Source organism: Tachyglossus aculeatus, chromosome 2 (assembly GCF_015852505.1).
Source record: "Tachyglossus aculeatus isolate mTacAcu1 chromosome 2, mTacAcu1.pri, whole genome shotgun sequence".
Taxonomy (NCBI): Eukaryota; Metazoa; Chordata; class Mammalia; order Monotremata; family Tachyglossidae; genus Tachyglossus; species Tachyglossus aculeatus.
Window position 1 is genome coordinate 62,138,686 of NC_052067.1, and position 13,785 is coordinate 62,152,470.

The 13,785-nt window shown below is 44.4% G+C and overlaps 1 protein-coding gene across 2 annotated transcripts in view; it reads left to right on the forward strand.

The window, feature by feature from the left end:
• The window catches only part of SERAC1 (serine active site containing 1), a 66,381-nt gene that overhangs the window by 31,698 nt on the left and 20,898 nt on the right, over positions 1-13,785 (forward strand). For both annotated transcript variants that reach the window (XM_038765721.1, XM_038765729.1), the window contains 2 exons: positions 6,200-6,350; positions 10,421-10,562. In XM_038765721.1, the coding sequence (XP_038621649.1) occupies positions 6,200-6,350; positions 10,421-10,562 (293 nt within the window). The remainder of the gene's footprint in view (positions 1-6,199; positions 6,351-10,420; positions 10,563-13,785) is intronic.

Genomic DNA, 13,785 nt, shown 5'->3' on the forward strand with positions numbered 1-13,785 from the left:
GGCACAGAGAAGTTAAGTGACTTGCCCAGAGTCACACAGCTGACAAGTGGCAGAGGCGGTATTAGAACCTACAACCTCTGACTCCCAAGTCCGAGCTCTTTCCACTGAGCCACACTGCTTCTCTAAACTCTTTGTGTCTCAGGCACTGTACTAAGTGCGGGGGGGGTGGGGTGGGGGTAGATACTAGATAAACAGGTCAGACACAGTCCCTGTCTCACAAGGGGCTCACAATCTTAATCCCCATTTTACAGATGAGATAACTGAGGCACAGAGAAGTGTAATGACTTGCCCAAGGTCACCCACAGGAAACGAGTGGTGGAGTCAGGATTAGAACCTAGGTCCTTCTGACTTCCAGGCCCATGCTCTAACCACTAATCCACACTCCTTCCCTTGTTGAACCTTTTTCTTCTCCCTGTACTTGCTGTAGAGACCTGCATGGACATGCTGTTTAATACTGAAACCCACGCAAAACCTGTCGACTACTCATATGTGGAGAAAGTAAGCTCGTTATGGGCAGGGAATTAATCTGCTAATTCGATTATACTGCCCTCTCCAAAGCGCTTAGTGCAGTACTTTGCACATAGTAAGCACTCAATAAACGTTTGACTGATAGATTGATATACACCTGTTAAAAAAAAGTCTATGCCTGCCCTCAATTTTGCCGTGGGTACCCCATGGGTTTAACTGGTCAGTGTGTGGGTCTCACACTGGGCAAGCAGGGAGGGTACCTATTTACCCCTCATGTTTTTACCCCTGTTAGTGCTTAAGCTGCCACCTTTTCCATCTTTGAGGCACTTATCCTGCCATCCTCAGAGTGGTCTGGCTGGAACAGGGCGGCGTCAGATGGGGAAAGAGGGGAATAGCAGCAGGATGGCCTCAGAACAAGGTGGCCCAACACAGTCCCAAACAGCAGTTACCCTAGCTGTCCTTCCTGATGGCATCAGCTGCTGTGCTTTTTTTTTTTTTCCAAACACGGTTATTTGTTAAGTGCTCACTCTGTGCCAAGGACTATACTAAGCGCTGAGGTACATAAAGGATAATCAGGCCCCACATGGGGCTCATATTCTGAGGAACTGGTTTTAAATCCCCATTTTGCAGATGAGGGAATTGCCCACATCCTGCCTCTGGCCTGGAAAGCCCTCCCTCCTCAAATCCTAGAGACAGTTACTCTCTCCACCTTCAAAGCCTTACTGAAGGCACATCTCCTCCAAGAGACCTTCCCTGACTGAGCTCTATGTTCCTCTTCTTCCACTCCCTTCTGCATTGCCCTGACTTACTCTCTCTATTTATCCCCATTCTCAGCCCCCAGAATTTATGTACATATCTGTAGTTTCTGGCTTTGCCACTTGTCTTCTCTGTGACCCTGGGCAAGTCACTTCACTTCTCTGTGCCCCAGGTACCTTATCTGTAAAATGGGGATTGAGACTGTGAGCCCTATGTGGGACAGGGACTGTGTTTAACTCAATTTGATTGTCTCCACCCCAGCGCTTAGTACAGTGCCTGGCACAAAGTAAGTGCTTAACAAATACTATAATTATTATTATTACTATTTATATTGATGTCTTTCTCCCCCACTAGATTGTAAGCTTGTTGTGGGTAGGGAATGTGTCTATTTTTATATTAAACTCTCCCAAGCACTTAGTACAGCACTTTGCACACAGTAAGTGCTCAATAAATATGATTGAATGAACTAAGTTATTCAACTTGCTCAAGGTCAGTCAATCATACTTATCTAGAGGGGGAGACAGACATTAATATAAATAAATACATTACAGATGCAAAATAATCAGGTGAGATTTCCTGCATCATATGGGGTTCACAGTCTAAGTAGGAGGGGATAGAATTAAATCTTATAATCCCTCATTTCCTTCTCAACAGTATTACAGGGAATGTTTAATAAACCCCAGGAGATTTGAATCTGTTACTGTAAGATAAGAGATTAGGGAACTTTCTTATGCTTTACCCAACTGCTATTACCTACACATCTGCCAGAAATTTCAGTCTTCTCTGAGGGGTTATTCTATCTACCCTTGCTAATGGGTGTTTGTTTATTAATAGAGCCATAATACCCCCTCGACCCCACCTCATACGAACTGTAAAAGCCTAAACTTCTTGATGCCAGAAATTTCAGTGTATCTTCAATATGTAAGAAAATAATTATTTTTTTGGCTTGTCATAAAAGAAGTCTTTGTTTTAGTGCCCACTTTAATCAGTGTTCTTAAAGTGAAAATACTGCATGCTGCAGGTTCCTCCTAATAAAATTCAGATGAGTTAAAATCTTTTCTAATTTGGCATAATACAATGAAATAATATTTTTTCTTGAAAATTCCCAATGAAAGTTTTCCCAAAGAACAGAGAATACTACTTAGATGACAAGCCCCCAACTCTACTGTTGTATCCTTGAATGTCACCACAATCTCTGGGTCTTTGTTTCTTATTTTTTAAATGAAAAACATTGGCTACTACCTAGACCCTGTGCCTCAGTATCCTCGTCTCTAAAAACCAAGGTAAAACACCTGTTATCCCTCCTTCTTATACTGTGAGATCCACACAGGGCAGGGACTGTATCCAATCTGCATTTGTTTTGTCTCCCCAACACTTAGTACAGTGCTTAACAAACACCACCACTATTATTATTATTACAGAGCAGCAAACCCTCACATCATCTGAAGCAGCCCATGTGGCTTAGTGGATAGAGTACAGGCCAGGAAATCAGAAGGACCTGGGTTCTAATCCCAGTTTCGCTACATGTCTGCTTTGTGACCTAGGGCAAGTCATTTTACTTTCTGTGCCTCAGTTCCCTCATCTGTAAAATGGGGATTAAGTCCATGAGGCCCATGTGGAAATAATAATAATAATGATGATGGCATTTATTAAGCACTTACTATGTGCAAAGCACTGTTCTAAGCGCTGGGTAGGTTACAAGGTGATCAGGTTGTCCCTTGGGAGGCTCACAGTCTTAATCCCCATTTCACAGATGAGTTAACTGAGGCACAGAGAAGTTAAATGACTTGCCCAAAGTCATACAGCTGACATTTTTTGGAGCCGAGGTTTGAACCCATGACCTCTGACTCCAAAGCCCGTGCTCTTTCCACTAAGCCATGCTGCTTCTCTTACATTGCTTCTCTTACATGATTACCTTGTGTCTACCCCAGCGCTTAGAACAGTGCTTGCCGCATAGGAAGCGCTTAACAAATACCATTATTATTATTACCCCAGCACTTAGCACACTACTTGGCACACAATTAATATTTAACAAATATTATTATTATTACTACCACTCTAGCATCACGGGAAGATGTATTGTTTACCAGAACAAGGAGAGGTCCTTTCACCAGTACATTACATCACCTTTGGACAGGCCAGTGAGGAGAACTGATGTCAGCAAGATACTCATGTAGCTGCTATATTGTGAGCTGAAATGGGAAGGCAGCAAACAGAGGAGAAAAGAAACATTTTAAAGACACAGTGAAGGACGACCCCAAGGACAGAACCCTAGACCGCTAAGAGATAGCAACAGAAAATGTCTGCTTTGTGACCTTGGGCAAATCACTTCACTTCTCCGTGCTTCAGTTACATCATCTGAAAAATGGGGATTAAAACCGTGAGCCCCATGTGGGACCTGGACCATGTCCAACTCTGTGAGCTCATATCAACCTCAGCACTTTAGGCACTTAAATGCCATTAAAAATAAACAAAACCAGGAAGTCATTGTGAGGAGCATAGTAATTATTCATTCATTCATACTGTGTGCAGAGCACTGTACCAAGCGCTTGGTAATTAGAAATGAGGTGACTGTAGCATACATTCATTCATTCAAACATATTTATTGAGCACTTACTGTGTGCAAAGTTGAATATCCAGGTCTTGTCTGTCCTGGGTAATGGGAAGAAGTTCACAAGGTGGCCCAAGATTGTCCAAGGAGGATGAGGAGCCAAATTAGAGCCCATGAACATAGATGGGGGGAAAATGAGGAGCATTAGCTGAGTTAAAGATACTTGAAAGTTTTTGGCTTTTAAAAATAGAATTAAAAATTGTGTATGAGGCACGAAGGAGCCCCACATACATTTGAATCACACATGGGCTCCCACTCTGTCAGGCCCATGGAGGCCACAGTTCCTGTGGACTAGGCAATGTGGGGTGATGCTATTGGTTTTGTCCTTGTGGCTTTTGGGGCTAGCATGGCCCATGCCTTGGAGTCAACACAGTGGCTCTCCTCCTAGCTGTACCCTCTTGGCCTAGTGACTTGAATGCAAGCTGCCCGTCTTGGCCTAGTGACTTGGGGATCCAGCAGGGTACATCGCCCCGAGTGAAGATGCACAGGTGTGGCTCCAGGCTGCATCTAGAGCAGCTACACTTGTGCAGCTCCATGTGCAGTGGGCAAATTGGCTGTTTTTTAGTAGTGTGAGCTTGGGCAGCCCCATAGCATCCCCTCTCCTCCTACCACACCCAGCCCAAAGACCCAAAAGCAGCACTCGACAAAGAGAAGCACCAATGAGTACCATTTTCTTCCTCTCTCTCCTTTCACTCCTCTTCCTTATCCCTTCTTTTCTTCCCCCATTTACCTCCCTTCCTTCCAAGTCCCACCCCAATTCTCTCCCCCCCTTGACCTCTACACACAAAATGAAAATGTGCATCTCATCTCTATTGTAAATTTCTGGGGCGCTGCACTTGTCTACTGTGTGACCTTGGGCAAGTCACTTTACTTCTCTGTGCCTCAGTTACCTCATCTGTAAAATGGGGATTGAAACTGTGAGCCCCACATGGGACAGGGACTTTGTTCAACCTGATTTGCTTATATCTACCCCAGTGTTTAGTACAGTGCCTGGCACAAATACCATTATTATTATTATTACTACTAATAATAATCAGTGCTATTTATTGAGTGCTTACTGGGTGCCTAGCACTGTACTAGGTGCTGTGGGAGAGTACAATATAGCCAAGTTGGTAGACACATTCCCTGCCCACAAGAGGCTTATAGTCTAGAAGTGGAGACAGACTTTCAAAAAAATGACAATCTGGGAAATGTATATGTACAAAAGTGTTGTGGAGCTAGGGTTATTATCAAATGCTTAATGGGTACAGGTCAAAGTGCATAGGCCAACAGGAGAAATGTGGGTTTAATCTGGAAAGGCCTTTTGAAGGAGGTGTGATCAATCAATCATTGATATTTATTGAGTGCTTACTGTTTGCAGAGCACTGTACTAAGCACTTGGGACAGTACTGTATAACAGAGTTGGTAGACCCATTCCCTACCCACAATTAGCTTACAGTTTGGAGGGGGAGACAGACATTCAAAGAAATTACAGATCAGGGAAATGTGTATGTGCAAACAAATGTGCGTAGAGATGTGTGATTTTAGTAGGGCTTTGAAGGTGGGCTAGAGGTAGTCTGTCACCCATGAAGGGGGACAGCTTACTTAAATGTTGTTGATTAAATGGCATCATCCAGTTTTTCTCTGACTGTTTACTGTGAAATAACATGAAATTAGTTTCCACTACTGCAGAGAAACTGTTTCACCACAGTCCTTTAAGGAAATGGGATTAGCCTATCTAGTTAAGCATTGGTGGCTTTTTGGCCCTTAAACATGTAGTGATTGCTTATTTACTTCTAGAAGAGTATTTTTACAGAATTTATAAATAATTGTGGTGCTGGTGGGTTGTAATAGTAATGGTAATATTTACTCTATATGGGTTTGATGTACTCTACTAACCACTTGGGAGATCACCACAGAAGTTCAAGAAACATTACTTGCCCACAGTGAGTACACACTGTAATGGGGGAAACAGTCAAGAACAAATTTACAAGTAGAGAAATCAGAATAAATAATTGACTGTTCAGTTGATTATGCATATATTAATAGTAATAATAATTGTGGTATTTGTTAAGCACTTACTAGGTGCCCACCACTGTATTAAGTGCTGAGGTAGACACAAGATAATCCGGTCCCACTGGGCTCACTTTCTAAGTAGGAGGGAGAACCGGAATTGAATCCCCATTCTGCAGTGAGGGAACTGAGGCCCAGAGAAGTTAAGTGACTAGCCAAAGGTAAAAAAGCAGGTAAGTGGTGGAACCAGCATTAGAACCCAGGGCCAATGGCCCTGAAGCTCATACTCTTTCCATTAGGCCTTGCTGCTTCTCATGTAATGTGTAATTAATTGCCTAGTGTTTGAGAAGATGTGCATTTGTTTCACACTAGGCTGGGTGTCCATATTGGCTGAAGCCATGAAGTCTCCTCATGTAATTCAAGCGTCACACGCTGCCAGAGCTCTGGCTAACCTGGACAGGGAAACGGTGCAGGAGAAGTACCTGGATGGTGTGTTTGTGCTCCATCCCCAATGTCGCAGCAGGTAAGGAAGAGGAACGGAATGCAACTGGCTCCATTTTCCTGCAGTGGAGGGATTATGGGACTGAGGTGGAGATTTTGAAATTTCCACTGAAAACTTAAAAATTTCTTTGGAAATTATTTTGCACTATCACTTGTATCACTTATTCAGCTTAGCTTGTATCTACCCCAGTGCTTAGTACAGTGTCTGGCACAAAGTAAGCACTTAAATGCTTTAAAAAAAAAAGATGAGGAATTCTGTTTTCATACTGAACTTGAGCTGCTGGTGAGATACTCATGTGGAGATATTCTAAGGGAAAGAGGAAGTTGCGAGTTGGCAGGTGGAGCAAGATGTCAGGCTAGCAAGGTAGATTTGGGAAGCATCCCCTTACAGGTGGTTGGTAAAGCCATGGGAATGAATGAGTGCACTCCCTGAAGATGGGCATAAAATGAGGAGAGTAGGGGACCTAAAACAGAGCAGGTAGGGAAGTTGGAGGGAGAAGGGTAGGAAGATAGAAGATGAGCCAGCGAAAGAGACTGAGAAAGGCCAGAGAGAAAGGCAGATAACAGTCGTCTAGTTAAGCAATGACAAGATCTTGAACCAGGGTAGTAGCCACTTGAGTCCAAAGGAAAGGGCCAGTAAAGAGCAATTTTGAGGAGGGGAAAACTAAGGATTATATGAGAGAATAAATGTTATTGTATTAGAATAAAGGGGAGTCAAACATGACACTAAGTCTGTGGTTTATGGGAAATGGAGGATGGTGGCATTAGCAGCTGTGATGGGAAAGTTAAAAGTAGGGGTGAGATTAGGAGGGAAGAAAAGAAATTCAGATTCAGCCATGTTGAATTGCTGAATTTAAGGTGCCAGGAGGACAACTGTGTGGAGGTCATGGAAGCAAGAAGAAGTGCAGGTCTGGAGAGTAGATGAAAAGTTGGGGTAATTTAAGAAAACTTGGAAGATACCTGCCTAGCAGTTGCTGATGACGTAAGGTATATGAGTGGATCAGTCATATCAACAGGATTTACTGAATGCCTCCCATATGCAGAGCATTGTATATGCCTGGAAGTTTTCAATTAATTTAGAAAACATGGGCAACACAATCTGTGGTATTTAATGAGTGCTTACTGTGTGCAAAAAGAGTAGCAGCATGACGTAGTGTATAGAGCATGGGCCTGGGAGTCAGAGGTCGTGGGTTCTAACCCCAGCTCTGCCATTTGTCTGCTGTGTGACCTTTGGCAAGGCACTTAACATCTCTGTGCCTCAGTTAGCTCATCTGCAAAATGGGAATTGAGACTGTGAGCCCCACATGGGACAAGGAATTGTGTCCAATCCAATTTTCTTGTATCCACCCCAGCGTTTAGTACAGTAGCTGGCATATAGTAAGTGCTTAATCAGTAATACAATACTAATAATAATTATGCTAAGCACTTGGGTAAGTTCAATATAAGAGTTGGTAAACACATTCCTTGACCACCAGGATATTAGAGTCTTGAGGAGCTTACAGTCTAGTGGGAGAGCAGACACACAAAAAAACTGTAAATGGGAAGATGAGAATGGGAACAGCAGCGTGGCCTAGTGGATAGAGCCTGGACTCGAGAGTCAGAAGGACCTGACTTTAACACTTGGCTGCTGTGAGACTTTGGGCAAGTCACTTCACTTCTCTGTGGCTCAGTTCCCTTATCTGTAAAATGGGGATTTAGACAACAAGCCCCCGTGGGGCAGGGATTGTGTCCCACCCTATTGTCAGCAGTTGAGAGTCAGGTCTTAGTGATGGCAAGGAAGAGGAGTGAGCAGGTCAGGAACAGGTTGAGGATGAAGGAAAGTTTGTCCAAAATGGAGCAGAGGCTCCACAAGGCTGGGTTTAGCTGAGAATGTCAAGTGGGGGCACTGGAGAGGAGAGAGTGCGAGGAGTGGGGACAGGCTGTGAAGGAGTGGGCTGTAGGAATGAGTCACTGTAGGGATGAGTGGTTTGGGGTAACAGCAAGAGAGGAGAACAGAAACGGAGCAGAGAATAGGGCCAGGGAGGATATGGGCCTTTAGAGAATGCAGATTCCTAGCATTATAAAAGTTGTGAAGATGTGCCATTCGTTAATCGCGTACTTTGTGCCAGACACTGTACTAAGTACTGCACAAAGTAAACATATGGAACACTGTTGTCCAACAAGGGGCTCACTGCTTAAGAAGGGAGAACAGGTAGAGTCTCCATATTACAGATGAGGAAACTGAGGCACAAAATAAGATAAATGACTTCCTCAAGGTCACACAGCAGGAAAGTGGCAGAGTTGGGATTAGAACCCAGGTTTTCTGACTGCCAGGCCTATAGTCTTTTCAGTAGACCATGCTGGTACTTATTATTATTATTATTTCTATTATTGTTATTATAATTATTGTTTGTTGTTCATTGTGGGCAGGGAACACGTCTGCCAACTCTGTCATACTCTCTCAAGCACTTAGCATGGTACTCTGCACATAAGTGCTCACTAAGTATTATTGATTGATTATTAAGATGGTTTCTCACATGCTGGAGCTCTACCCTCTGTGAGTTTCCTGGTGTCCAGGTCAGGCCAGGAACAGCAGGATGGTGACAAACAGAAAAAGCGGAAACGAGTGGGTGCCTGGCCACCTGAACTGTTCATTGCTAGTGAGGTAAAAGATGAGTTGCTCTACAGAGTTGACCATAGCAAGAAGAGCAGGGATTGAGAATTTACCTTGTTCAGAGCACTGTAATAAGTGCTTGGGAGAATGCCATATAGGAGAGTTGGTAGACACGTTCCCTGCTGACAGGAAGCTTACAGAGGGAGACAGACATTAAAATGAGTCATGAATATGTATGCAAGTGCTGTGGACTGAGGGTGGGATGATTATTAAGTGTTTAAAGGGTCAGATCCAAGTATAAGCAACACAGAAGGGAGAGGGAGTAGGGGAAAAGAGGGCTTAATTGGGGAAGGTCTCTTGGTGGAGGTGTGATTTTAGTATGGCTTCGAAGGTCGGGAGAGTGGTGGTCTCTTGTTAGGAAGGAGGAGGGAGTTCCAAATCAGAGGAGGACGCGGGCAAGGGATCTACATCAAGACAGACCAGATTGAGGTTTAGCGAGTAGGTTGGCATTGGAGGAGTGAAGCATGCTGGCTAGTTTGTAGTAGGAAATCTTCCAGGTAAGGTAGGAGATACCGAGCTAATACAGTGTTTCAGAGCTGATGGCAAGGAGTTTTTCTGCTAGATACGGAGGTGGATGAGCAACTACTGGAGGTTTTTGAGAAGTGGGGTGACAAGCACTGAATGCTTTTTTAGAAAAGTGATCCAGGCCGCAGAATGAAGTATGGCCTGGTGTGGGGAGAGACAGGAGGAGGGGAGATTGAAAGTTAAAGGTTTAGAGTAAACAAAGATGACTTTGGGTGTGGAATTCAGTGTGGTAGAGAATATTGCCAAACCGAAGAGAGAGCTGAGTTATAACAGATCAGGAGGAATGTGGAGTTGACAGATGTTGACCTGGATTCCCTTAGTTCTCAGCTGCATAAGCACAGGATCAGACGAATTGATTCAGGGCTGGGGTTGGAGGGGTGCAAGAGGGAGAGTGGCACAAGGGAGATGAGTTTGGTTAAGAGACCAGAGTTCAGTATATCATTGTTTCCACTAAGGCAAAGAAGCATTGGTAGTGAATCCAGGTGGGGCTGGAAAGCCAACAGATGTTAGTAGATCAGAAATCACCTGACTAGTGGTAATTTTTAAATTGGTCAAGCTATGCCAACATTAATCAATCCATATACCTGGCCGTTTTCTCCCATGCTTTTTGTTTTGGCTCCAGGCCCTTTGGATGTTCTTTCCCATATCCCATTTTGATAGAATTTGTGATTTCCCTCAGACTAATCAAATTTGACTGAATGGGGTTATATATAAATATAAGGAGAATAAAGTGCAACATAGATCGCAATAAACATAGTCTGTTTATTGTTTTAGTATACTCTCCGAAGTGCTTCATACAGTGCTCTACACACAATAAGCGCTCAGTGAATATGATTGAATGAATTAATTGTTTTTTAAATGGTGCAATTAAGTAATATATATTTTGCTTTTTCTTAAACTCTTTCTCCTATTAGTCAGCCTATTAAAGCAGATGTCCTCTTTATTCATGGCCTTTTGGGAGCAGCATTCAAAACTTGGCGTCAACAGGACAGTGATCAATCACAGAATGAAAAAATATCAGAGGAAAAAGAGGGCTATACACAATGTTGGCCTAAGGTAAGGAGAACAAGCCAATTTCCTATAGACCCTTGAAGCAGAGAGTTAGTGTGGCCTTCTGGATAGAGCACGGGCCCAGGAGTCGGATATGGGTTCTAATCCCGGCTCCGCCACTTGTCTGCTGTGTGACCTTGGGTAAGTCACTTCACTTCCTTGGGCCTCAGTTACCTCACCTGTAAAATGGGGATTAAGACTATGAGCCCCATGTGGGACAAAGACTGTGTCCAACCTGATTAGTTTGTTTTTCACCCAGAAGTTAGAATAGTGCTTGGTACATAGTAAATGCTTAACAAATACCACACAAAAAAGAAAAGCATTCTATGAACACCACAGAGGAAAGGAGGGTCAATATATAGGGCTCCATATCAACCAGGGGGAAATCACTTCTTGAGCTGAATGAAGTCCTGTCCTTTCCTTTAGTAAATTTTCTAGAAGGGTCCCAGCCCTTATCACTCCTATGTGTTTCCTGGGCCTTCATGTGGGCTCGCCCCTGCATCCCTCCTCTTCCTCATTCTATTCCTGCATCAATTTTTACAACTTTTGGTGTGTGATTCCTAAGCAGCGGGTCTCACCGCCACTGCTTCTGTTGTCCCCTAGCTCCTCCCACACTCAGTGGGCCTTTGGGTGCAAAACTGTGGGGGCTGGAGGCTCCTCCCTAACCCCCATATCTTCTTCTACCACTAATGGGGAGGACTAGATGAAGGTGGGGGTTGGGGAGAGCTTTTGAATCTCTTTCCACCTCTTCCACAGCCACCTGATTACCCTTGTCAAGTCCCAGCCCCCTGCTTCTGTGGCCTGAAGGGACAAGGACCATGGGTCCAAAAGGGCTGAGCTGAAGGCAGTGGCCTCCATGGGCCCTTTTCTCCCATACTTTTTTGTTTTGGCCCTGGGCCCTTGGTATGTTTTACCACGTATCCCATTTGGATGGAATTTGCAATTTCCATGAGACTAATCAAATTTGATTGAATGTTGATCGAATGTAGTTGATCAGTGCCCGAGTACAAGACGTGTACAAGGCCCATGGGAAGGAGAAAGGGAAGGAAGTGGAGGAGGGAGAGAAAGAATCCTGCTGCCTGTTGGCATCTTTGCAAGACAAAATATTTGGGCAATTGTGACTGCTGAGGGAGGTGGGAGCCAAGCTGTGAGTGGGTTTTCTGGGGTATGATCCCTGCTTCTACATTAGAACTGTAGAAAAATAGATGAAAGTTACAAAAATAATTTAGGATATAGGTGGTGATACAGGGGGTCAGTGGGAGCTGGGTTTTTTTGTGGTATGTAAATGCATACAATGTGGCAGGCACTGTACTACAAGCACTGGTGTAGATATAATCAGGTTGGACACAGTCCCTGTCTCACATGGGGTTCACAGTCTTAATCCCCATTTTACAGATGAGGTAACTGAGGCCTGGAGAAGTGAAGTGACTTCCCCAAATTCATACAGCAGACAAGTGGCAGAGCTGGGACTATAATCCAGTTCCTTCTGACTTCCAGGCCTGTGCTCTATCCACTAGGCCATGATGCTCCTCAATGAGGGCAGGGAATGTGTCCGCCAATTCTGTTGCATTGTATTCTCCCATGTGCTTAGTACAGTGTTCTGCACAAAGTTAAACATTCACTAAATACCATTGAGGGACTGATACGTTTGGAACATGGGGAGAGCAGGGGCTAGGAAAGACCTAAATCTGCAGAACCAGTGGGAAAATGTCGAAGGGGCAAGGCTGGAGTTAAAAGTTAGGGCAGGGATCACATTTTGTCACTCAACAGGAAAAAAGTCACATACCTGGTGTAAGTATCCTCAGATGGGGGTCAGCAACCTTTTTGTGAAACAGAGAACAAGATGAAACTCTTGAGTAGTTCTGACACAGAGAGCTCACCACACCTTTTAAACACTCCTTAATGTAACTCACTTCATTGTAGAAGGGTAATTGTGGAATGATGAAACTTAATCCTGTACTTGCCCTGCCACTTTCTAATGAGAAGCAACATAACTTAATGGATAGAGCACAGGCCTGAGAGTCAGAAGGACCTGGGTTTTAATCCTGGCTCCACCACATGTCTGCTCTGTGACCTTGGGCAAGTCACTTCACTTCTGGGCCTCAGTTACCTCATCTGTAAAATGGGAATTAAGAGTGGGAGCCCCAAGTGGGACAGGAACTGTGTCCTACCTGATTTGCTTGTATCCACCCCAATGCTTAATACAACACGTGGCACTTAGTAAGTGCTTAATAAGTACCACAGTTATTATTATTAAGCTCTTACTATGTGCCAAGCACTGTTCTGCTGGGGTAGATAGAAGTCAGTCATATCGGATACAGTCATACAAGTACCGTAATTATTAATGAGACATCTGCATCATTTTTAAATACCTTGTTCCTAACCCCATTCCCGCTCCTGAACCTTGTCCCTGCACCTCCCTAATCCCGAGGTTCCACAGAGCCTGTGCAGCCCTGAGCTCAGTCAGGGGTGACCCAGCTGGCAGGAGCAGCCTGCAAATCAGACTGTCTGTAGCCTTGGAGCAAGACAAACAAAGACCCTTACAGTCTCACCCCATTCACTTGGTGGCCCCGAGCCACCTTCCTAGCCAGAGGCTCCCTTGCAGCTCCCCACGAAGGCAAGAGGAAGTGAGGGGATTATGTGTAGGAGAGAAGGGTTAATACCTTCATTGGAGAAGTGGTGTGGCATAGGGTATAGAGCAGGGTCCCGGGAGTCAGAAGGACCTGGTTCTAACACTGGTTCTGCCCCTTATCTGCAGTGTGACCTTGGGCAAGTCACTTCACCTCTCTGAGCCTCAGTTACCTCATTGTAAATTGGGGATTAAGACTGTGAGCCTTGCCCCCTCCTACCTCACCTAGCTACTCTCCGACTACAACCCAGCCCGCACACTTCGTTCTTATGATGCTGATCTTCTCACTGTAACTCGATCTCATCTATCTTGCTACTGACCTCTCACCCACGTCCTGCCTCTGGCATGGAACCCCCTCCTTCTTCATATCCGACAGACAATTACTCTCCCCTTCTTCAAAGTCTTAATGAAGGCACATCTCCTCCAAGAGGCCTTTCCTGACTAAGCCCTTTTTTCCTTTTCTTCCACTCCCTTCTGCATTGCCCTGACTTGCTCCCTTTATTCATCCCCTCTCTCAGCCCCACAGCCTTTATGCACATATCTGTGATTTATTTATTTACATTAACATTTGTCTTCCCTTCTAGACTGAGAGCTCATTGT